General features: G+C 31.5%; 3 protein-coding genes across 3 annotated transcripts; 1 reads left to right on the top strand and 2 right to left on the bottom strand.

Annotated features, from left to right (window-relative positions):
- Positions 1–3,055: 3,055 nt before the first annotated feature.
- LOC120080080 lies at positions 3,056–4,385 on the top strand. Its single transcript, XM_039034635.1, has one exon. It carries the CDS (start codon positions 3,607–3,609, stop codon positions 4,156–4,158), a length of 552 nt encoding a protein of 183 aa, XP_038890563.1. The 5' UTR covers positions 3,056–3,606; the 3' UTR covers positions 4,159–4,385.
- A 3,402-nt stretch (positions 4,386–7,787) lies between these two features.
- LOC120080079 (ankyrin repeat domain-containing protein EMB506, chloroplastic) lies at positions 7,788–11,231 on the bottom strand. The gene is made up of 8 exons (XM_039034634.1): positions 10,937–11,231; positions 10,171–10,611; positions 9,325–9,404; positions 8,765–8,863; positions 8,570–8,668; positions 8,376–8,474; positions 8,174–8,272; positions 7,788–8,019 (listed from the first exon to the last, which is right to left on the bottom strand). Exons 2-8 carry the CDS (start codon positions 10,583–10,585, stop codon positions 7,915–7,917), a joined length of 996 nt encoding a protein of 331 aa, XP_038890562.1. The 5' UTR covers positions 10,586–10,611; positions 10,937–11,231; the 3' UTR covers positions 7,788–7,914.
- Positions 11,232–13,541: 2,310 nt separating this feature from the next.
- LOC120079389 (xyloglucan glycosyltransferase 4) lies at positions 13,542–16,491 on the bottom strand. Its single transcript, XM_039033552.1, has 4 exons — positions 15,470–16,491; positions 15,048–15,356; positions 14,559–14,963; positions 13,542–14,464 (listed from the first exon to the last, which is right to left on the bottom strand). Exons 1-4 carry the CDS (start codon positions 16,115–16,117, stop codon positions 13,817–13,819), a joined length of 2,010 nt encoding a protein of 669 aa, XP_038889480.1. The 5' UTR covers positions 16,118–16,491; the 3' UTR covers positions 13,542–13,816.
- Between the last annotated feature and the right edge of the window lie 9,155 nt (positions 16,492–25,646).

Genomic DNA, 25,646 nt, shown 5'->3' with positions numbered 1-25,646 from the left:
TGGTATCCTTCTTACTCTCTGTCGCCCGGCTTGTGCCACAAACTTCGGAGGAAGGACAGTCTTTTCTACATATCCAGGAGGTCTCTTCCATTCAGATATCTGCCCAAGTGAATTTATAGGCTCCGCATACGTAGTCATTAGAGAGTCCATTGTATAAAATCGACTGCAAAGACTCTGAATGGGTATATTTCGTTCCTTGGCAGCAACAATTGCATACGAACACGGGATACCAAGTGAGTCAAATTACTTACACGTGCATTCCTTCGTGTGAAGATTGACAAAACCGTCTAATCGATTATTTTGCACGTGGACCCGATGACAATCAATAGGCTCAATTCGATATCGTCTGCCCTTATCGGCCTCACTTGCCAATCGGGTTTTACAGTAGTTAGAGTGCAATATTGTTCGAGATGCCTAATAATTCCTCCGTTCGTAGAACCACGATTGGAGCATTCCTCTAACATGTTCAATCAAGTATACTATGGGCAATAGTCAATGCTCTTTAGTTAACAAATTGAAACACTCTGCACTGTTGAATGTCATGTTATTATATCTCCGTTCTATTTGGTAAACCCATGCTCACCTTTGAAGACCGATGTCTTTCAGATATTTCTTGATAGTACCGTCTCGAAAACTACAGAGTTCGTCCCATTTTGTTTGGAACTCTGTCATGCGAAATGCCCTTGCTGCATCTCTAAACATTCCAACAACCAAGTTATCCTTAAAGTTTGTAACAAGATTTTGTTCTATGTGCCATGTGCACAATCCATGAAATGTCGTGGGAAAAAATGCACAAATAGCATTGCTGATAGATACCATCCGATTAGACACAAACACCAGATTATTGGGTTCTCCGATACTGCATTTCAAGTTTGACATAAACCATTTCCATGATCGATCGGTTTCATTGTCCACTATTGCATATGCTAGTGGGTATAATTTATTGTTCCCCCGTCAATAGAAACCGCAACCAACATGGTGCCTTTATATTTTCCTTTCAAGTGCGACCGATCAACAATTATCACAGGTCGACAGCTTGTGAAACCTCTAATACAAGACCCTAATACCATAAACATATACTTGAAATGCACCTCATCTTCAAGTTCGATTTCAAAGGCTGCACCCAGATTCTCTATTTTTAATGCTTCTCCATAAGCATGTAGTATGGAGTATGAGTATTCTGAGTACCTCTAGTGACATCATACGTAACTTTCCCTTGAACGCCATGCTTTATCATAACTTATGTTCACGCCATAATCTCTCCTTATATCCTCAACGATATGACAAGTTTATAAATATGTCATATTCCTGTGAACTTATCTTTAATCAACTGACCAACAACCGTAGCAGTTGCTTGTCTATTATCGTGATTCAGAATTAATGGAAATGTGTGCGAACTGCAGTACTTTGTGATCTTGAATATATCAAACCCTTCCATTTTCACTGCACGAAGGCTCCACTTACAAGTCTCCCCTATACATTTGACAGTGAACAGAGATTTGGTTGGCTTCCTGACCCTAAATTCAAAATTTTTTTTTATGGACAAAATAGATAATCTTATTTTCAAGTCATTTTTATTAAAAAATAGTTGACTAACTTCAACGTCCTCTGTCCCAGATGAAGAGGTACCAGGCATAATCAACTCTGCCCTATAACTTGAAGACACATATGGTGGAACCACTGCAGCTGCTGTAGAACAACACACATCTCCATGATCATGATCCATTTCATTCAATCTTGTTGGTTGCTCATTAACATCTACTGAAGGACCACAACTTTGCTTTGGATGACCACAATCCATATAGTTGAATCTAGATGGTCTCTCATTACCAACAATTGAAGTACTGCCCAATTCTGAATTCAATCTTGTTGGATTAGTGTGGTCGTTGTCTAGTGATAATGTTGATGGTATAATGTTGGTAGACAATGGAATATCATCCTCTTCCTGACGAAACTGATATGATTTCTCGTATTATCTTTCCATAGTCGTATCATCATAACTCACATTTCCAAACCCCATTCTAATATTTTCGTCTTGATTCGATTTCAGCGCTACAAATAACTGACGTCTACTAAGGTATTCTCGGAAAAGAAGGAAGCGAACATCATCATCATTCCTTATGTATTGTGGAGGGACTTCATATTCAAGCTTATATTTAACTCTCAGTATAAGATCAAACTCTGAAGAACTGACATTTGTAACCCTGTAAATGTGAGATTTAAGTTTTTCATACTTCAAAGAAACAAACACAATGATTATTGACAACTCTCCCCCAATATACGAACTTTCATTCTCATCCCAATCACCTCCATATCGAATAAGTAACACTTTTCTGTCATCCTACAAAGCAAGAGAATGTTTGTCATTAAGTTGTACAAGCAATTGAAGTGTACTCACACTCTCTCTTAATCTCACTTTCTCTCGTAATCTCGCTCTCTCTTAATCTCGCTCTCTCTCTTATTCTCTCTCCCAATACAAAATTTTGTAATGCTACCTTTCCAGAAATAACACAGCAAAAATAATTAAACAGACTCAAAATAATGAAACATCTTTCTAAAAAACCAGTTGCGTTCTGAAAAAGCCTCATCTTGGAAATCTCCGTTCGAAAAATCTCCATTCAACAAAACACCATCGAAAACCAGAGAAGTAATCACCGTTGAAATAAAGTTTAGAGTTTAAAGAAATCACCATTGTATTGTGTTTAGGTATTAATGATTTGAGGCTTCCGTAGTGAAAATTGTCAAATCATTCGTACTCTGACGAGCAATCACATCAAACTAGGAAATTTCAAGCGAGAGCGAGAATGTTTAATCAGACGAGAGCGAGACTTACCTCGTGAGGCACTTGTGAGGGCAATTTACGTAATTTGGTATGACAATGATGTGTCAATTGACATTATTTTTTAAAAATTGGTCATTTGACATTTTGAAACCAAAAAATGGATCATCCGTACAAATTTCTCACAGGTTATATATGAGATTTGTTGAGGTGGTGTAAGCTAACCTCGGACACAAGTGATACCAAAATAAAAAAGGGTAAATCATAATTCAAAATTTGGTCTAAGGGATTCAGGTTCAACGCTGGTTGGCTCGGTCGTTTAAGCGGGCCGGCCTATGCCTCCTTCCTCTGTCTTCCTCGTTTCGATCCACTCGGAGGACATCTAATCTGGTTCGGCCCCTACCAAGTGGCTTTGCAGCTTGAAAGATCTCTTGCAGAGCCTTTTCCTTTGATCCCTCTTTCTTTCCCCGTTCGTTCCCACTTTTAAATTCACTTCACCACTTTAGCTGCCTGTGTTCTTTCATTTCTTAATCTCCCCACCTTCTTAAACTCTTCACTTTCTTCAAATTTGTATTTTTTTTTTTTTTTTTGGTTTCTCTTTTACCTCTTTCTCGCATTTTTATAGGTTTTTTGGCATCTGGGTCCTTTGATTTCTTCTGGGTGTTTCTGTTTTCTCCTGTTTTTCTTTTTTGTGTTGTATCTCTAGGGTTTTGAATTTCCCATTTCATATAGCCCTGATCTTCTCTTGTAATTGGAAATTGGAAAAATTGGTTTCTGGGTTTTGTTAATTTCGCTAATTTACTTCAAGAATTTTGAGTTCTAAGGCGATGTCACAAGGGTTTGCGATCGAGCTCTATTTCGATCCGGCACTTGAAAATCAAGTTCTCAAGGCTTGGAATGTACTAGCTCGCCGTCAAATTAGTACCCAACTCATCGAAATTGAATCACGTCCTCACATTACCCTTTTCTCCACCCCTTTTCTCGAACCCACAAAAGTTGAATCCATTGTTAAAAATTTCGCTTCTAAACAAGAACCCTTGCCCTTGTCTTTATCGTCAATTGGCAGCCTTCCCAGTGACAGCAACATTCTCTTCCTCGGTCCAGCGCCTTCGATTTCACTTCTCCAATTCCAGTCCCAATTGTGCGACGCAATGAGGAAAGAAGGAATTGAAATCGGTGAGGAATATCGCCTTGGTTCGTGGATTCCCCATTGCGCTGTTGCTCAGGAGGTGCCCAAGGCTCGAATGGCTGAGGCATTTTGTGTTCTAAGGGATTTGAAGCTACCAGTTTCCGGGTATGCAATTGATATTGGGTTGGTGGAATTTTCCCCTGTTCGGGAGCTGTTCTCTTTTGTCCTTGGTAACACTGTCGAAGCTTGAAACTTTGACGCCATTGTTGTGTTTTAATCTCATAGTTCTTCTCTATGAACTTGTATAACCTTCAATTTATTGTAGCTGTTTTAGAGGTCCTATTTAGACACTAGAGCATTACAAATAAGGATGCATTTTGTATTTTGTGTTATGAATTTGATATTTTCTATATTGTCTTCATATTAAAGTTGAATCTTACTTGCTAGTGCATTTAATAAACACAGTTGATTTGATGATCTGTGAGTAAGTGAGGGGGAAAAACCTTATAGGTTGTTTCACTTGCTAAGGCTTTGAACTTATTGGGTTCTTTGAGATTATTCCTGTCTTCATAGTTCATATTGTAGATAACCTTTCATTGGATTCTGTCGAAATGAATGTTAAAGGCTTAGACCTTTCAAGTTTCACATATAATTGCTCTTAGATAAACACTTTTACTTGCAAGTTGCTGTATTCATCAAGAACCTTCTTATAGGCTGTGTTGTAAACGAAGCAGCAAAGTCCTATTAATTTAGACTTTCTGTTGTTGATGTGACTCAAAAAGTAGCTGAATTATACAATGCTTGGTAGATTTCAATCTCATCCGTGGCTTGTAATGAATATTTGATTCACGGATTTCTCTTTAGCCTACCTTTTTAAGTTTTTCTGTTATTAGTTGATATTGGTCTTCTCTCTGCTGTACATTTCCACGTTTTCAGTTTAGTAAAAGCATTTGCTTTAGCTGTCCTCAAGTTCAATCTGTTCTTCAGGGTGGGTGAACTTGGCTGTTGCAAGTGTTTAACATTGATCTGATTCCTCTATTCATCTGTTTTTTGAATTCTTAATGAACATTTACATGAAGACATTTAAGAGGGATGAATGCATATCAAGTTCCTGATTAGTTGTTGAATCTGTATGAGTTCGTTGATCGCTTACTCCTTAAACGTTAAGGTGCCTTAGGCAAAACTCATAACTAGCCTCAAATTTTTAAGCTTTCTCTAGAGCTTGAGAAACTTGCGCACCAAAGAATACATGGAGGCTACAAAGCTTTATGCGTTGTGAAATATCTACAAAAGTGATATCAATTTGTAGTGCTCTTCAAAAGTATTAAAGCTCAATGCACAACACCTTTGTAATTATACCCAATTTTTATGATTAGGGGACTAAGGAAAATATTGTGACAAGAGTAGAAGAATAAGTTCATACTATTAGTGATAATAATTATGATGTTGAAAATGATGTAAGAAACATTCGTTTATGAATGAGTTTATTGGTAGGCATTATTTTTTACCCTTTTGTTTTTGTACTTTTGCATGATTATTATGTTGGTGATACCCTATTTACAACATAATTATCTGTTAATGTCTTTTAACTTAATCAAGATTTATGCTTCATATCATCTTGAGGCGAAAGTAATATTCAATGCTATGTTTTCATCTTTTTTTCTTAGTTTGGCATGAAAGGTTGAGATTTGGACTTGACAAGGATATAATCCTTAACGAGTCGTACACTCAAGTTGGATATGTAAAACGGGGTATGCTGTTATAATCAATCACATGTAAACTCTTGTTTTATTGAAAGTAATCATAAACCCAAGAAAATCTAGTCCATCCAGCCTCCTTTAAAAACCTTCTCTTTCTTCACCCCTGCCAATATTAAGTTCTAGTTCCATACGATTTGGTTTGTGTATGTGTTCTTACACTACAATAGTGTTCATAAAGTTTAGTGAACTAGTTTCTACTTCAACAAATTAATGTCTTATTGAACTTGGGATGAGAGGGAGATTTTTGTTCTGTTAGATAATGGTCGATTCGATGGAGTCCAACTTAGACTAACAAGTTCATCCGAATAGCACAACGATGCAGTAAGCTCAGTAGGTGAGCCTAGTGATTGACCCAAGCCCGACCCGAGAAAGAAGTGCAAGTCATTTGGTTTGAGGGATAATAGGGGGAGAGTAAACATTCATGCATACAATGCTGCATTTTGAGATTAAATCTCAACCAAACAACACTAAAACATATGGAAATAACTTCAATATCATCAGCTGATTCAAACACTCTCAATACAACAACTCTTATCATGACACAGGAACTTCAAAGACAGACAAAGAAGAAACAGTAAGAAATTCAACATTGCATACAGAATGACAGACAGATCATCAGGGAACTCAAACCATCTCTTTGAGGGCAAGAAGAGAAACAAGAAGACCAAGAAACTTGAGGAGCATGGAATGGGAACATAAGGCCTCTGGTGCATCAGAGCTACCATAGCTCTGAGCTTCTGCTTTTGTAGCAATGGCAGCAACCAAGCAAGCAACCCAAATTAGAGCCAAACCGAAACATTTCTGAAGATCCATTTTCCTTCTTTGTTCTTTATGTTGTTTCTCAGGCTGAGGAGATTGTTATGGTGATGTTCTGATGGTAGGAATTTATAGAGGGAAAAGAAGGATCATTTGCCAGAGAACTTTTCATTGGAAGTGTCAAAATGTGAAGAAAGAATTGTTTGTTACTTTATCAGATGGATCTGAGTTTTGGTGTAGAGAACGGCATATAGAAGCCAAATAGAAGATGATTTAGCTTCATCCATGGCTTCATACTTTGCAGGCCAGGTGATAAGAACAAGGAATTTTCAGGCCATAGGTTTCTCTAGTTATATGCATACAAATAAATATGAAAATATACTTTAGAATGTTCATATAACCCTAACATGTCTCAACTAGCTAGGAAATTATATTATTAAAAAATGTTCAAGAGATTTAAATATTTGTCTCCACATGTTGTACTAAGAAACAATCAATTTTATTTATTTGATCATTGTGGTTTGAGCCATGTGGTTCGACCCATATTGATGGGGTTCATTCACTTTGGAACAACAAATTCATTCTAGTTAGAGAAACGAACACCTAGATGTTGAAAGCTTTCAATCAAGATCCAAGGAACGAATGCTAAGATCTAGCACATAGTTTCAGTTGGGGAACAATTGTATGCCAAGTATAGAATGTGCTAGCATGGGTAGACAACTGAGATCAAATGGTGGTTGGGGTGACAATTTTGTTTGTCAGAAAAAAGAGAGAAGGAAGAAGGGAGAAAGAAGAGAAAATTTTAGCACATACTATTTTCGTTCAATATTTGACACATCATTAGATGGTATATTATTTTATTCCTTAGGACTCAAATAATTTTTTAATGTTTCTTTATAATGAAGGAGAGGGACTATTGTAACATTATAAGTTTTTCCTATCAACAGTCCAAACACTAAAATTGGCATGTCATTAAAGTTCAATTAAGTCAACTGAGATTCAAAATGTATTAACAACACCACATCCATGCACGAGCACACACATAACTAACAATCAAACTCTACTTGGAGTTGGAGGCCTTCTGAAAGCTCTATTTTAAATTTTAGGGACTAATTAGAAAAAATATTTAGACTTTAAGGAGCAAATATAAGGAGTAAATATGTGACTTATAAAATATTAGGGATTGAATAGAAACTGAATTCAAATCTCAAAAAGTAAGTTCATATTTCACGAACCAAAACTGTATATTACATTTGGATGTTTGTAAGATATCAGTTGAATTTTTAAAATTGAACTTCTATATTTTTTATTATCATTTTGACTCGTTAATATTTTTAAAATGAGGTAAAACGTACATCTCAAGTTCTTGCATGATGTTCTTAGAATCAATTATAATAGCTTTGCATTAGGCATTCATACCTCATACAAAAGACTTTAATACAAAGTGTTCAATACAAAGATTTGCAAGTAGAATGTTTCAAATTGACACATCAAAAAGCTCCATAAAGAGGCACAACCTTTAGCAACTTTGAAAGATCGTACGACTTGAAGTTTTTCCCATAACACAAGCTCAAATCCAAGGGTGTTTTTCCATCCTGAATACAACAATAGTGTCATTTCTACTGACCCAGACCCAGAACCAGAACCAAGAACTCGCTTAAAATAAAAACATTTTAATAACTAGTTAACTTTACAAAACATGTGAATGGTTTCAGACCATGCATTGATGAATCGGTTACGATAGCTTACCTTGTTTCTTCTGTTCCTATCTGCTCCATTGACCAACAAAATTTTTGTTATATCTCTATTTCTACCTTGGATGGCGATGTGCAATGGCGTCCATCCATCCTATACAATTGTTCAAGGGAAGCTAGTTACTATAACATCAGCAAGAAAACTAAACCAAATGCTTCATTTTTTGTAGGTTTTTTTATGGATATAAAAAGCTCACTGAATCTGCGACATTGACATCAACTTTGTATTTTATTAGTAGCTTCACAATCTGTTTTGCACCGACTTGAACAGCATAATGAAGTGGGGTAGCACCATTCTATCAAGAAGACAATTATTTAGTCATGATTTTTTTGAAAGCACAGTCCTAAGAAAATACACAGAAGCATCAGCATAACTGAATAAACTACTTACTTTGTCTGTGATATGAGGACTTGCACCTTTTCTTAGAAGATGACCAATGACAGCGTCCTTTCTGCCTATAATTGCCTTATGTAGAGCAGAAAAACCATCCTGATTCACCACATAGAGTCTTGACTTATGAGCTCAACTAAAGAAGCTATGATTTCAAACAATTAAATGTAGAAATTGGATATTAATAGTATTCACCTCGTCGACAGAATCAATGTCAAATCCACTTTCAAGTAGTTTGTCCATTGGAATAATTTGCCCTGATAGCGCAAAAGTGTGAAGTGGATTCCATTTCGGCTGAATATGAAAGGTGCGAGAATTAATTTTTTGGTCAAGCAGACAGCTTTAAACATAAGTGTAAAGGAAAATTAATACACTAAAGACATGAAAGTTGCTGCCTTTTCAAAAGATAGATAAGAGGGAAAAAGCTATTCTAAGACAGTTTGATAATCATTTTATTTTGGTTTTTAGAAATTAAGTTTATAAAACCTACTTTCACCTCTAACTTTGTTTGTTTTGTTGTCCACTTTCTACCAATATTTCCAAGCAAAGTTTTAAAAAAAAAAAATTTAAAAAAAAGTAACTTTCAAAAACTTGTTTTTTCTATAAAAAAAATGATTAAAAACTCAAATGTTTTTTCTTTCAAGAAACATGAAAACTATAGTACAAAAATGAAGAAGAAACAAGCATAAATTTAAAAAACAGAAAACTAAAAATGAATTCATTATCAAATGGAGTCTAAGTATTTTCAGCATTACAGTTGACAGTTTATCCACATTCAGAGTTGCATTCTGTTGCAGAATTGCTTGTTCTTCGGGTTCCAAAAGTTGTTCAACCTCTGCAAGAATTAACAGGCCTTTGATAAAGGTTCTGAAAAGGGGAAAAATCTTAGATATGTATAACTAAAAGATCACAGAAAAGGATTACTGGGCACCCCACCCATAGTCGAAAATTATCTAACATCAGAGTAACACTGTTGAGTCCAAGAGAAGAGAGGTGAAAGGCCAATTAAAGAACTGGTTGTACCATGTACTTTTAATTCTAGAATCAAACTGCTTATGGTTGTACCTTCACAAAAAAATTTATATTTTCAGCAAGTAAAGTGGACATAGGACAAGAACAAGCAAGCCATTCTTTACAAGAGAAACAAAAACAATGTCTTTACAAGATAAACAAAAAGAAACAAAACACGTGACAATCACATGTTTTGAACTACTCTTTGGATGCTCAAATTGTTATGCAATCATCGTATCTTTCATATATGTATTTTAGATTTTATTTGCTCCGCGTTGAGCTTCTATTTACTTTAAAGGGACGCAATCTCTTTACCAAACCATAACTAGAGATAGCCTGACACTCTCAGTAAAGGCTCAAATCTTTCTTGCCGTGACCACCGTACACATTTTAAATGGAAGTGAAAACCTCAAAGATTAAAATGTGACTCATTAAAACTTAAAGATTAAAGTAGAATTATTCTCAAGTATCAATGACTAAAAATGTATTTTTCTCTTTCAATATTCTAAATGAAAAAAATTGTAAGAGAGAAATATATATGCAATGGCTAAAAGACAAACAGATTGAAAGTTGATGGAGGCAGTAAAAACCTTTCTGAAGATCCACCTCATACTTGTTTGCAGCAGGCTGATCAGTAATAGAGACGGCTTGAACATCAGACTCCAAGTTATACTCATCCAATTCCCAATCACTTTCAAAATCCAAGTCATACTCATCCACTTCTTCTTCATCATTATCTTCCTCATCAAACTCACTGCCGCTTCCATCATCTGGATCTTCCCAAGTTTCTTGGCGTGATTGCAAGAAAGACACTTGGTTTGACTCTGTGGCAAAAGTTCTCATTGTTGACCATTTCTTTGAAAGAGAGAATTGGAGCCTTGTGCTTCTAGAACCAACTACATCCAAGTAGTTGGTGGTGCAACCCAACAATGGACCCGAAGCAGTAGCAACAACAGAAACAGGAGGAACTTCAAAGGGAACAAAAGTTGATATAGCCCACGACATTATCTGTTTCTTTTATATGGTATCAACTGAAATAATATTTAGCACCAAAAAGCAACATGGGTAGTTAAACAGAGCTCAAGAGACTTGAGAAGCAATAAATAGTTCACTTAGACATATCAACAAACACCTTGTGGGCAATGAATACCAAATCGTAATTCAACCATTCTATTGGAAGTTTCACCCATGAAAAAAGAAACACGTTCACATAACTCGAATAAGAAAGTAGTACTTGCAGACCCAGAATTAGATTTCGATAAAGACTACAAATTTTTCCTGTCTTAGTTTTTCTCAGTTATCAACAATCCCAGAAATCACCCAATTACATAGAAATGGTAGGGAGAGGACACAAACCTAGATCAGGGAGACAGAGCAAAGTTGAAGTTTTTTGAAAAATCTCCAACCAACAAGAACAGATTTTGGCGCTTATACAGAATAATCGAAAACCCAGAGACGAGGAAGTGCCAAGTTGCATCTCCCCATTACAATATTGATAGCCTGAAAGAGCGCTATACAGTATACCACCGTTTTTCACTTTCCAAAAAAAAAATAATAATAAAATAAATCCCTTTATTGTACCCTTTTTAAACTAATAATTATATGTCAATGCTCAACTGATTAGTAATCGAGAGAAAAAACCGAGTCGACCCACTAAAACTGATCGAATCGATGGTGGCTAGTTAGAGAAGAGGAGGGCTTGATCGGCAATGGATTGAGAAAAATCCAAACAAACAATTTTTTTTTTTTATATAATTTGTAAAGAATAAAATCAACCAAAACTGACCGATCGACAATGGTCGTAGTCGGTTTGAATATTTATTAAACTAACAATAATCGGTTCGGTGGACGTTTGATCGAAAAATCGACTCCAATCGATCACCACACATCTCTAAAGAAATGTGCAATATATTAAAAAAAAATCTAATAATTATATCCATTTAAATAATAGTATAATTTAATTAGCTTAATTTATAAATAAGTTAGAAAAATATATGGAAAAGAGAATATGAAAAAATATTAATATTAGGGTAATTATTTTAAATAGTAAAATTATTGAAAATATTTTTAAATGTAGCGAAATGTCACTATCTGTCCGTGATAGACTTCTATCACTGACATTGATAGATGACTATAACGATCTATCATTGATAAATTGTGAAATTTTGTTATATATATAAATAAGTTGACTCATTTTTCTTTATTTGAAAACAGAATAAACATATTCTATATATTTTATTTGAGCATTATCCTTTAGGATTAGAATCTTGATAGAAAGTCTAAATAAGTACAAGTTTATTTTTATTTAAATTTAATATTTTTTTAATTTTATTTAAAGTGTCATCTTTATTTGCTTTTAAAATTTTAGTTTTTCAAAATTACACTTATAAATATGATTCTTTTTTTTTCAAGAAATATATAATTTATAAACATAACTTTCACTTTTCGTTATCTGATATTTTCAAAAACCATAAATATTAAGTTTGGAATAAAAAAAAAAAGAAAAAAAAAAGCTTCTTTTTAGAATTGAACAAACAATCCAAATATTTCTTTGAAAATTAGGCACAAAGGTAAGAAAATTAAGAGTAAACAAAAATGATTTCAAAAATTAAAAAAACGAAATCAATATCAAATAGCCAACAAGCCTAAGTTATTTGTTTATGAAATTTTGATCATTGATAACTATCATAATTGTCTCAAACCTCAGTGTATAAGTAATTAGAGATTTAGTTTAACTTTCAAAATTGTATCAAATAGGTCATTTATAAATTTTCAATTTATGTTTGGTTGATTTTTTTGAAGTGTTAAGAATGTTTAATAGATTCCTTAAATTTATAATCTTGTTTTAAAAAACCCAACTTATTTGAAATCTTAAGAATTCACATAACATCATTTTTGTATTTAGTAGAGTACGATTCGCTTTAGGGAGACACACAAAAGTGAAGTTTTAAAAGTTTAAGTTACTAAATACTTAAAAACCTTAAAAATTTATTGGACACGAAGTAAAAGGAATAAAAAATTATCATACATATTTTAAATTTTAAAGATGTATAGTACATCATTTATTATAACAATCTTTTTAGGTATTTACTTCGTTCTCTATTTCTATTTAAAATAATCCTTAGAAAAAGTATTTGGTTTCCACCGAACTAAAATAATGTCGGAGGTCTCTAGTAAATCGAAAACATTGTTTAAAAATGGAAGATTCAATAGATATAAGGGTAAAACTAGTGGGATTCAAGAAAAGTTTGATACAATAGCCTACCCTTTTTTCCATAATAGGTCAAATATATAATTTGGTTTCATTTTAAGGGAAGTAAATGCAAACTAAGCATGTTCTTCAAATTTTAGAAGTAAATAACTCGAAAATAATAACTAATTAATAATAAACTTCAATATCAATCGAGATAATTATATTTTTAATTGGTATAAATTTTCTTCTTTCTTTTTGATAACATGTGGGATAAGTTGAATATTTGACTTCAAGATTTTTTTCTTTAATATGACAAACTATTATAAAGATAATGAAGATAAATTAGACTCAATCGAACAACAAAGCCAATCAAGAAAATTATAAAAATTCTTGACTTCAAAATTAATAGTATAAACACTATGTCAGTTGAACGGCTATGCTCATTTTGACATATTTCAATCTGAATATAACTCTTCTCCATTAATATTTAGTAGTACAAAAATTTAACATATTGTGAATCTGAATATAATTCAACCAGTTAAGATGATATTAACTCTACAAAAAAAAATCTCATACTTTTTTTCGGTTTTCAATTATTCTTGGTTAAATTAAACACATATTCATCCATGTTTAGACATAATCAATTTGATTAATTGCATTGATTACAAATTGAAATGCTTGAAAATGAAGAACAGATTGAGACCAAAAGTATATTCTCTTTTTTCTTTTTCCAAAAAAGAAGAAGAAGAAGAAGAAACAAGAAGAACATTAGAATAACTTATCTCTTATACTCAGAATTGCCATTATTTCGTGTTTGAAACCCATATACTAACAATACTATAACGTATCATTGTACAAATTTACTGAAGAAAAAAAAAAACTCTAAAAATCTTTATCTACCAATTTTCAAACACCAAATACCTTTTTTTTTCTTTTCAAAATCTATCATTTTTTAGTCCATTCTGTGCCCAATCTTTGAAGGGCCTAAAACACCAAAAAGAAAAGAAAAAAAAAAACTTATGAAATCCACTCCAAACATTTTTTTAGTTCATTTGCTCACCAATCAAGTCCAAGCCCACCACCAGGAATGACAAACCTTGAAAAAGCAAGAAATAGAAATGAACTCCATGTTCAGACAGCAAGCTTCTAGCAGATGCAGTGAGCAACAGAAAAGCAAGAGCTAGCTCTTTTCTATACACTTTGTTTCTCTTCTTCTTTGAACCCTTTTGCTTGTTGATCTCTTGTTGGTTCAATTTACTCAATAACTCGAGCCCCGACTCCGAATGTCTCCTTAGAATCTTCTCCTCGTTCGATGTTTTCGACTCTCGTTCTGCGAATGCTAAGAAGTCGGATTCAGATGATCGTCCTGTCTTCTTTGTCACGACCCATTCGTATGAACTTCCGAGCTGGAATAGCCCCGATACCATGGCATTGAACTTTGTGACAGACATGGTGTTCTCAAACAAGAGATATGGGATCAAGAAAGGGAAGGATTTTGGAGATGGAAGAATGTTTAGTAAGGACATGAAGACTGGGATGTAGCAGATTACCCAAAGAGGCAATTCTGCTTCTGGAATAAACATTGTTAATGGAAGTATGATGCAAAACAAAGTGAATGAGTAAAATGGAAGTATGAGTTTTCTCAAGAGAAAGAACAGAAATATCAAGTTGGTCTTCTTCCATATCGATATCTGCACGAAAAACATTAATTCAAATCACAACCGTCAATCGAAATTTTAAGCTCAACGAGTCGATGATGTGAAATAGGAATGTTTGAAAGTAAACCTTTGAAGTAATGATGGAAGGAAGGCATAATCTGAAGAGCTGCATTGGACCAGAATGCCAACGGTGTTGCTGTTTCTTGTAAGCTTCATATGATTCAGGCAATTCACAAAGCACCTTAACATCATTGAGGAAGATGAATTTCCATCCCTTCAAGTGTGCTCGAACTGCGATATCCATATCTTCCACGGTCGTTCGCTCGAGCCAGCCACCAGATTCCTCAAGTGCTTTCGTTCTCCAAACGCCTGCTGTTCCATTGAATCCAAAGAAATTCAAGAAAACCCCATTAACTTGCTGCTCCACTTCAAAGTGGAAGCACAAGTTGATGTTTTGGAGTCTTGTAAGTAAGTTTTCTTCCTTGTTAACAAACGCCCAACGAGCTTGAACAAGACCCAGCTCAGGATTTCCCTGTGATATGTTAAAGGAAAAGTAAGCTTCCATTTGAGACTGTTGAAAAAGAAAGCTTCCATTGATTAAAAACTTCCTCAGTACCTTGAAATGAGGGATAGTTAGTTTAAGGAAATCAGGGTTGGGCTGGAAATCTGCATCTAAAATAGCTACAAACTCATAATCTTTAACGTAATCACAAGCCATAGCAGACTTGAGATTCCCAGCTTTGTAACCAGTTCGGATCAATCTATGTCTATAAACAATATTAACACCCTTTTCATTCCATGACAGAACTTCTTCTTTGATCAAACGCTGAAGATTTCCATCGTCTGAATCATCTAGAACTTGAATCAAAATCCGATTCCTTGGCCAATCAAGCTCACAAGCAGCAGCAATTGATTGTGCATAGACCTATTCAATTGTGTTTACAAATCACAAGAGATCAGATCAAGTAGCAGAGTCATTGAGGAATAAAATCAAACACCTTGTGCTCAAAAGAAATCAGGGAAGTTCTAATCCATTACCTCTCTCTCATTACACATTGGGATTTGAACAAGAACCATAGGAAAAGTTGAAGCATCTTCCAAATCATAAGCATCATCTTGAATCGTGGGTTTGATTTTCTTATACTTGATCCAAAAGCAGCCAAAACAGAGAACAAGACGATCGAGGGATTGAATCAAGAACAGAATAATGCAGAATTTGGAAAGCATTAATACCAACGGAGCAATGTAATCAACACGAAACGAAAGCCAGGAAACATAAAACCATTGAACAATCCCATGAACCTCAAGAAGCTCCAATGGCTGAATCATTTGTAGATTCCACTTCTTGAAATGAGCAACAACTTCAACGATTAAACCCGCAATTGAAATAACAAGAAAAGCCTTGATGAATCTATACAACTTCCCTCGGCTTTTGGAATCATCTTCGCTAATATCTGCATGAGCAATGCGTTTCTTAACAGAAGCAAACACAGTTTTCACAGTCATAGCCAGCCATGAGAAGAAAAACAGAGCTCTGTGAGCTTTGAGAAGAAGAACCCACGTGAGCTGCTTGGGACTAGCAGCCTTCTGTTTCTCAGGAAGTAACAAAGAATCAGAGCCATTGATTTCCACTAAAGGGAAGCTGTTATGCTTCTCAATTGTGACCACAACAGAGCTGGGAGCCATCTGGGTATCGATTGAAAGGGAAAACAGAGGAGAAAATGAAGAAAAGGAGAAACACCCAGATGGAAAAATGGGGAAAATTTTCAGTTGGAAGAAGAAATGGCCATTGAAACAGAAGAAATGTGGAGGAAGAAGTGTGAGAAGAGAGTGATTTGTAGTATTGGGAAAAGAGATCTGAGAAATGGGGATTAAATTATTAAAGGGAAACCGAATCCAGAAGTTGAGGGGGACTTTCCCATGAAAGTTGACAGAACAAATCTGAGGTCAAAGCTCTTCAGACAGACAAGAAATGGATCTCAAATTTGCTCAAGTGAACTACTAATAAAGGAAGAAGAAAGCTTTTTTAAACAAAATTTCTTTTTTTTTTTTTTTTTTGGGTTCAAGAAATAATTTTGAAAGACAGGTCCTTCTTTGCTCCATAATACTCTGTTTCAGTTAAGTAGGGCCATTATAGTCAGGGCCTACTTGAACAGAAGAGAACAATTTTAGAACAAAATTAGAACACTTTTTGAATGAAAATGAAAACCCTTTTTTTCTTTTTTCTTTTTTCTTTTTTCTTTTTGAAAATTTAAAAAAAAAAAAACCATAAATTTATGAGGAAAATAGATGGAAAACAAGAAAAAAGAAAGAAAAATGAAAATGATAGTTGTAAATATAGCAATATAGTCGAAAATATTAACAGTATAGTACAAATAAAAAAATTAAAAAGTATTTTTAGTCTCTAAACTTTCATTGAAGTAATAATTTAGTCCCTGAATCTTGGTCTGTGACGATTTAGTTCTTTAACTTTTAATTTCAATTGAGTCATTGAACTTTATTATGTAATAATTTAGTCTTTATACTTTCAAATTTGAAACAATTTAGTCCCTATTATAGAAATTATGGTTAAGATTGAATGAGATTTCTTACATAAATAAAGGATAAACTAGTTAGAGACTCAATATTTTTTTTATAAAATATAAAGTCTATATCACAAAGTAATAAAATTTGACATCAAAGTTTGATTAAAAAAATTACATTAGGGACTAAATTGTTACATAATAAAGTTTACGGACTAAATTGTTATAGAACTAAAAGTACAAAGACTAAATTTAACAAAAATTTATGAACTAAATTATTACTTTCATGAAAGTTTAAGAACCAAAAGTATTTTTTAACCTAAAAAAATTATAAATATAGAAAAGTCTAAATCCAGTCTTCAGAGTCTATCAGTGATAAACCAGATCATATCTATTAGCGGTAGAGTTTATAACTTATGGATTTTACTATATTTGTAATTTAGTAAAAATGTTGCTATACATTTAATTATTATCTCTAAAAATGTTATCCATTGTATTTACTCAAAATGAAAACTTTTTTTTTTCTATTTGGAAATTTGTAAAAAGGCCACTAATTTATTAGGAAAATAGATGGAATAACAAGAAAAAGAAAACCCAATTTCTTTTTATTTTCTTTTTGGGAAATTAAAAAAAAAAAAAAAAAGGTCACTAATTTATGAGGAAAAAAAAGAAAAAGAAAAAGAAAAAGAAAAAGGTCAGTATCTAAAGTATGGGTGGATCCTGGCTAGCAAAGAAAGATGATATCTAGTATCTTAACTTTAATGGGAATCTGATTTCATTAACTAATATTTCATTGCTCATGTTTGGCTGTGTGATTATGTAATTATTAAGACAGCTATTTCAGTTTTTTCCCCTTTTCTAATTATTGTTCTCTCTCTTCTCTTATGAATAATAGTAAGCATCTAAATGATACTCTCATGTGGTCTATAATCAACTTGTTCTTAGTTGATTGAGTGTATCAATTTTAATTTCTTCCATTATAGTCTAAGTTAATTAACATGTAAAATTTATCACCTTCCTTTACAAAATATATATATATATATATATATATATTGTCTTTAGGTTTTGGGTTAGTTTCTATTTGATCCCTCGGTTTTAAAATGTTAGACATTTGATCATTAAATTTTGAGTTTTGTTTCAATTTAGTTCCTAAATTTCAAAATGTTGTAATTTTACCCTTGAGTTTTATTTCAATATGGTCCCTAGATTTCAAGATTTTACATTTTTAACTCAATTTTTCATTAAATACTCACTTTCAATTATTGACGTCAACTTTGTTAATTAACTAAAAATAATTATCACGTTAAATTTTAAATTTAATTTTAAAACTAATAAAGATAGTGAAACTTAATTCATTATAATTATTTTTAATTTATTAACATAAATTAACACTAAATACGAAAAATGAGTATTTAATGAATAATCGAAGTTAAGAGAGTAAATCTTGAAACATAAGAATCAAATTGAAACAAAACTCAAATGTCAGTAGTAAAATTGTAACATTTTGAAATCTATGGACAAAATTGAACCAAATTCAAAACTTAATAACTAAAGGTGTAACATTTTGAAACTAAATAGAAACTAGATCCAAAATCTACGAACCAAAAATATATTTTCCCAAAAAATTTAAAAACATCTCCAATTTAGTTGATTTTTTATTGTTTAAAGATTTGTAAGCATTGTTGCTAGTGCATAGTGATTTAATTAGATTAAGATATGAATGACCCTTCCTAGGGAACTCAAATTGAAAATTGACCCAAGATTTAAAAATGGTAAAAAAAAAAATGGTCTTTTGTTTACGTACTCATTTTACCCTATAAAACACACGTGAAAGTATCCACTAGATCACATTTTGATATTAAATTTGTGAAAACACGATTATATCATCATTTTAACTGAGTTTGAACAATTTTTAACTTTATTTTCTTGACTAGTTTAATTGAAAAACATTTTTTTGTTTACCTAATTTTCTAAGTGGGTAAAGTTGTACATGTACATTTTAACTTTTCTTTAGTCACAAAATTTTTATTTTATTTTTTTCAATTACAAGTCTCTCAAATTCGAATTTAAGAAATTCAATTTACCTATATTTAGTTTGTTGTTTTAATTGTCGATACAAAAATGTAAGGATGCTTTTAATTAATAACATACACAATTTGGTTTTCAAATACTTTAAAGCATATGTTTTGGGAGAACAATTTCACATTTTTCATTTTAAGAAATGTTTTTAATGATCTATAAATTTTGTTATTAACCCTTTTTACTTAACTTTTTACTATTTTTAGTTTTCCAAACACATCAATAAAAGTATTATTCTATGGTATTTGACCTTTTGAAATGCACAATAACTATATTAAAAAAAATAACACGATAATTTGAAATCATTTAATCTTTAGAAAATGGTTTTGCAATTAAAAAGTTCATTTTTAATTTAAATTTGAATAAGAAAATAATGAAAACAGTATCAAAATACATTTTTCTATTTATTTTTAATTTGAAAAAGGAAGGAAAATAATTACAAAGACACTTTGACTTATTTTTATAAATAATAATAATAAAATAAATAAAATTAGCTGTGAATGTAGCTCAATTGATTAAGGCTACGTTTGGCATTGCCTTACAGTGTCAAAAAATTATTTGAAAAAATCTTTAACAGTTTCTCACGTTTTGCATAACATGCTTTTAACCTACTAGATCTCTTAAAATCAGGTAGAATTTTTTAATTAATATTTTGTTTTCAATTTTATAATTTAAAAATAAGGTTTATTTTATATATTTTTCTATTTCTCACATAATCAAATCTATTTTTATTTTTCATGAGTTAAATGCATCAATTTTTTTTAAAAAAATATACCATATTGGTTTTTTTTTTAAAATAAAGCTATTTTCCTTAATATTTAAAAATTAATCTATAACAAACAAAATTTATCCTACTAAACAATCATCTAAAATCTTAAATTACAAAAAAAAATTTAAAAAAAGTTGATTATTAGTCTATTTTGGTTATTATATCTAAAATAAGATGTTTTTGTATTTATTTACCAAACACTCTAACCTACTTTTTCAACTTTAAATTAAAATTTACCAAATATTATTTTACTTCTTTTAATAATTTTTTAAAGCACAGTTGCCAGCAATTATTTTAAAGGCTACCATAATCTCAAACAAAGCCTAAAATATATCGAAGTCGAGCCTTCAATTATTAAATATTTTGTGAACTAAAAAATAAATAAAATAAAATAAAAACGATCATGACTATGCTTTCAAGTTCTATGGATATATTTTATGTCCAAAATTTCTTGAATACAAAATCATATTTAAAGTAGAATTTTTCATTAATTTGTTGTCATGTTAATGTGCATTTATTCCACTGATTTTTGTTATTTCTAGAGAATATATAAAAGTTGCACTCAAATTAAAGCCCATTTAAAAAAAAATAAGTTTATTAAATTAATTATTCGAAAGTTTTTAATATTATGAACGAAATTCTGTTCTTTAAAATCAAAATAAATTTTTTGGCTTAATTAGTTTTGGGAATGAGATTGATGATAATGAAAAGAGACAATTGAAGATTGATTGGCGGTGGAGGAAGGCCAATATTGGTATTTTGTGGGGTACATTTTAGATATTATTTTAAAATAAAGTGGGTCATGAAAGAAGGGCATATATAACAAAAAATAAATAAATAAATAAAAATCTTAGGATAATCGTAAATATAGCAACTAATTCAAAGTGTTGATCGATTATAGCACAATCCAAAAAAAAAATGATATAATAAAATTTAGGTTTAACTCTCAGAGTCTATCAGTGATAAAGTCTTATCACTAATAGATTTTGTTATAATTGCAACTCTTTAAAAATGTTATTATATACTTAATTATTTACATAACGGCCATTATTCTAAAGTTTTCCATTTTTTTATGCAATGTTTGCATTTTAAATATATTTTATGGCTTTTAATTTTTTAAAAAATCAGAAATTAAAATTGAATAGCCAATATAAACTTAATTTAGCAATAAGCCATTTGAAGTAATAAATAAATCAATTAAAACATTTGAAGGTATAAATAATAAAACAAAAAATATGTATAAATGGTACTATCAATAAATATATTTTTTTTAAAAAAATAGTAAATACTACTTTCGTCCTACTTTTGATTTACATTCATTTTGGTCTTTGTACTTTCAAAATGTTCGTTTTAAGCCCTATATTTTCAATTTTGATTCATTTACTTTCAAAATATTTATTTTGGTTCAAATACTTTCAACTTAGATTCATTTTGGTCTTTGTACTTTTAAGAAGTGATGATTCTTGTCCCTTCATTTTCATTTTATTTTTAAGGGATCAAAATGATCACATTTTAAAAGTTCAAGGATCAAAATAAACTAAAATTGAAAGTATAAGGACCAAAATAGAAATTTTAAAAGTATAGTGAGTAAAATGAACCAAAGTTGAAAATATAAGAACTATAATGAATATTTTGAAATATTTTGAAAGTATATGAATCAAAATGAATCAAAACAAAAAATACAGAGGCCAAAATAGTATTTAAAAAAAAAAAAAAAAAAAAAAAAACCTCTTATTCCTTCCACGTCCTAATTCTAACATTATTTTTTAAAAGTAGTTGTAAAAATAGAATATTTCCTAAAATAATATTATCCTAATGAATTTGTAGTCTGTAATCCTAGCATATAATAAAGAAATTTTGCTCCAAGAATATTGTTTAGAAAGTAATTATTTTTTAAATATTAGAGAACCAAAACTCAATTTGATTTAGGATAATTGTTTTAAATGACAAAACTACTAAAAATATTTTCGAATATAACAAAATATAATTATCTATCAATGTAGACGGTATATAAGTAAGTTTGACTAATGAACTATATTAAATATGAAGCAAGAATTAAATTCACACCATAGTTAATTAAGCTTTTGCATTTAAATAGTAATCATCATCTTAGGTCTCTCTAGATTTAACTTTATGTCATCTAAAGTAAGGTCAAAGTAAGCATTTTATTATAACAAAAGGGTCTCTCTAATTATATTTTATATGCTTCCAAATAAGTACCCTTACTTTTCTTATATCATAAATCTGACAATTAATTTTATAATAGTTATTCTTTTTTTATTATTAATTATTGCATACACATTATAATATGATTACCATGATTACAAGATTAATTAACAATCCCAATCAATTTCCATGCATAAGCATATGATATATTATCATGCATGTCATGTTTAATCAAATCAGATCATATCAAACAGATGGGCATTTGTCTTGGAATCTTCAATTGGCATAGTTCTTCATAAAAAGAAATTGGAGAGATCCAAAGCTAATAAACTTAATAAAAAAATTATTGTTATGTGGGTTTGATTTCAATACATTCAATGATTTTTTTATCTCATAACCCTTCTCAGATTTAATTTGATAGCTATATATATATATATATACTAACCATTTACTATATGATATTGTTAGTTATTTACGAATATCTTCCACATAAAATGTTAGAATTGATATATGATGGTTCACTTGAATATAATTTAACTAGTTAGAATATGTTACGGTCGATTAAAAGATTAGATGTTTGAATTTCACTTTACATGTAAACTCAAAAATATGAAAACTTAGTTCTATATTTCTAATTATGGTAGTGATTAGTTGATGTAATTCTTATCTAAATATTCATGCAAATGAACTTTTAAGAATTATGATATACGTAGTGTATTGAAAGATTTAAAGGAAAAATTATTATTTGAATATTTAGAGCATTTTTCTTGGGGTTCAATAATAACAAGTGGACGGTAAGATTCAAATATTTATCTTATTAGTTGATGAAATATATTTTAACTAGTTGAGTTAGATTGAGGTTGGATTTATTTAAATTAATTAAGTTTTTGTACAGTTATCATCTTGTGGTCCATCTAAGTCAGGAATGATAATAATGCATGGTTTTAATCATCATCTATTCTTAAGATCACCATCATCATGTAATTTTTTATGGTGAATAATTTTATTACCATTTCTATATGAATTAAAAACTAATTTTTAGATAATATATCACTAGTTAGAAACAATCAAAAGCAGAAGTAAACCTTTTAATCAGGTTAATTGTGATATTTTGCGCTTTTAAATTATAAGACTATTACCAAAACATAAAAAGAGGTTAGAAATATGAGTTTTAAAAATTCACATGGACTCAAGTATTATAGATGTTATGGGTAGATTTATCAAGATAAGTCAAGTCCGAGAGTTTAAAGAGATAGGAGGCCTTATAGTCACATGATGAGCCTAGAATGCACAAGGAGAACCTTAAAGAAGCTTGAGCCTAGGAGAGGCTAGAGAAGAAGCTTAGGCATGAGGAGCCTTGAGAAGCCTAGGCTAGGCATGAGAAGTCTCAGCCTAAAGGACCCTAAGAGAGCTTAAAAGGACCCATGTGAGAGCCTAGTGCTCAAAGGAACTTAGGAGAGAGCTCAGTGGGACTCATGGAGAGAGTCTAGTGGAGCTTAGAGAACTCATTGGAGCTTAAAGAGAGCTCAAAAAACCCATAGGGAGAGTCTAGTGGAGCCTAGGAGATGAGAGCTCATATGACCATGGGGAGAGCCTAGAAGAGCAGCTTAGAGAACCCAATGGGAGAGAGCCTATGAGATCTTAGAGGACCCACGCGGAGAAACTAATGGAGCTCAGAAGATCCATGTGGATCTTAGAGTTTACCACCTAAAACAAGCATTAACTTAGCAATTTCGAACATTCAAGAAGGTGCAGTTACGAGCCCGAGCATGAGTTACGCTTTACCATTCTATATAAGTGACTAAAGCCATTGGTCGAAGGTATGCCTAAATACCTTACTATTTTCTACTGTCAAGTTTCTCACAAAACTCAAGATTGACTCAAGCGTCATAGTGCGTGTTGCTTGATACCACATCGGTGCTTAATCTCTTTTGTTTGTCGAACGAATCTCTCCTGTAAAACAAATTCACGATTGATTCATTTTTTGGCACCAACAATAATAGATAAAGTATTTCCACTAGCACTAACTTACTAAATATATCGATTTTACTTTTTTACATTTTAATTTTTTAGTTAGATATGTTAGAGTGGATGACTGGCTAATAATATATGTCTTAACCAGTTAAGTTATATGTCATTTGACAATATCATTTTTGTTACTCATATACTGCATACATATTTTTGATGTCAAAGACATGCATTCTTTGTAACCTATTTGTAAATCACATATATTGGCTTCATTCACTATTCCAATTTGTCATAAAAACTATAAGCATATCAAGTAGTTGATGTTTAAATTCGAATCGGAAAAACACACCTGACATTCACGTAACACCAACTATAAATTTATTTAAATGGGAGAAGAACGTGACTTGCGAAAGAACAAACCATGCACAATAATATAGTAATTTTCACACACACTCCAATGCTTGAATTTGAGAGTGAAAAAGTGTGTAAGCTAGAGAGTTTGAGAGTAGGATTTAAGTAACCTTATATAGAGTTATAATAATATATTTATAGAGAGGATTGACCTAAGGTCTTCTCTAATTATGTTTTTATGTGGGTTTCTTGGTCTTAGGGTGTGCTCGTATAAGAATTGGGTTTCTCGATCTAGAAGGTTGGGTTCAACAATGTGGCCGACCTCGACCTCTGAGGTCAAGGCCATGGGAGAAGTTGACCTAAAGGTCCAACTCCTCTCTCTTGACCCAACATATCTTGTCTTGATCTCGAATCGTTTTTTTTTTCTTATATTTATTATTAATCTAAAATTATCCATAACACGAGTAGTGATATATGGTCATGCCAATGTGGAGATTGAATTATGCTCATATGCATCCAAGGGCAAAATCACTTGGATTAGACACAACAGGTCTAAAATCCATGCAAAACTTGTAACCTCGAACCTTATTGGCTTGGCTTGGACTAGGCCCCCTATTTCAAGACAACTACTTAAAAATTTGAAAACTACCCATCAATAACCTTAATAACTTCCAAACTCATCACTACTCTACGTGTCACTTATCAACATGTATTGTAAACACCAAAAGATTTAAAGGTAAATATCTAGTTTAATTTAGATTTGTCACTATTTTGTTCCTAAACTTTAAGAATAGATCTTTAATATGTTTATTTATTTTAAAAAATAATAATCGATTGTTGATTTGGATAAAAAAAAATTTGAATTTTATGTCTAACAAAATTCTAATTTTTCAATTTTATGTTTAATAGATACATAAATTTTGAAAACATATACATATAAGTCAAATGGCCTATTAGATACAAAGTCAAAAGGTTTAGAAAATTATTGGACATAAAATTGAAAGTTTAAGAATTCTATTAGTCGCGGTTAAAAGTTTATTAACTTAATGGACATAAAGTTGAAAAGTTTAAGAATCTATTAAGTACCTTTTAAAATTCAATGACCTATTTGACACAAAATTGAAAGTTCAATGATCATGATAGACATTTCTAGAAGTTCAGAGACCAAATCGACACAAATTTGAAAGTTTAAGGATTAAGCTAATAATTTAACCTATATTTAACAAATATGACAAGTCATAAATTCAAGTCATGCATGATAGGGAATACGAGATTATGAGTAGGGGTGTTCAAATGACCCAATAAACTGTACAATCTAGACTACTAGCCCAATTAGAACCTTTTTTATTTGGGTTGGGTT

Source organism: Benincasa hispida, chromosome 6 (assembly GCF_009727055.1).
Source record: "Benincasa hispida cultivar B227 chromosome 6, ASM972705v1, whole genome shotgun sequence".
Taxonomy (NCBI): Eukaryota; Viridiplantae; Streptophyta; class Magnoliopsida; order Cucurbitales; family Cucurbitaceae; genus Benincasa; species Benincasa hispida.
This window is presented reverse-complemented; position numbering and strand designations above follow the sequence as displayed.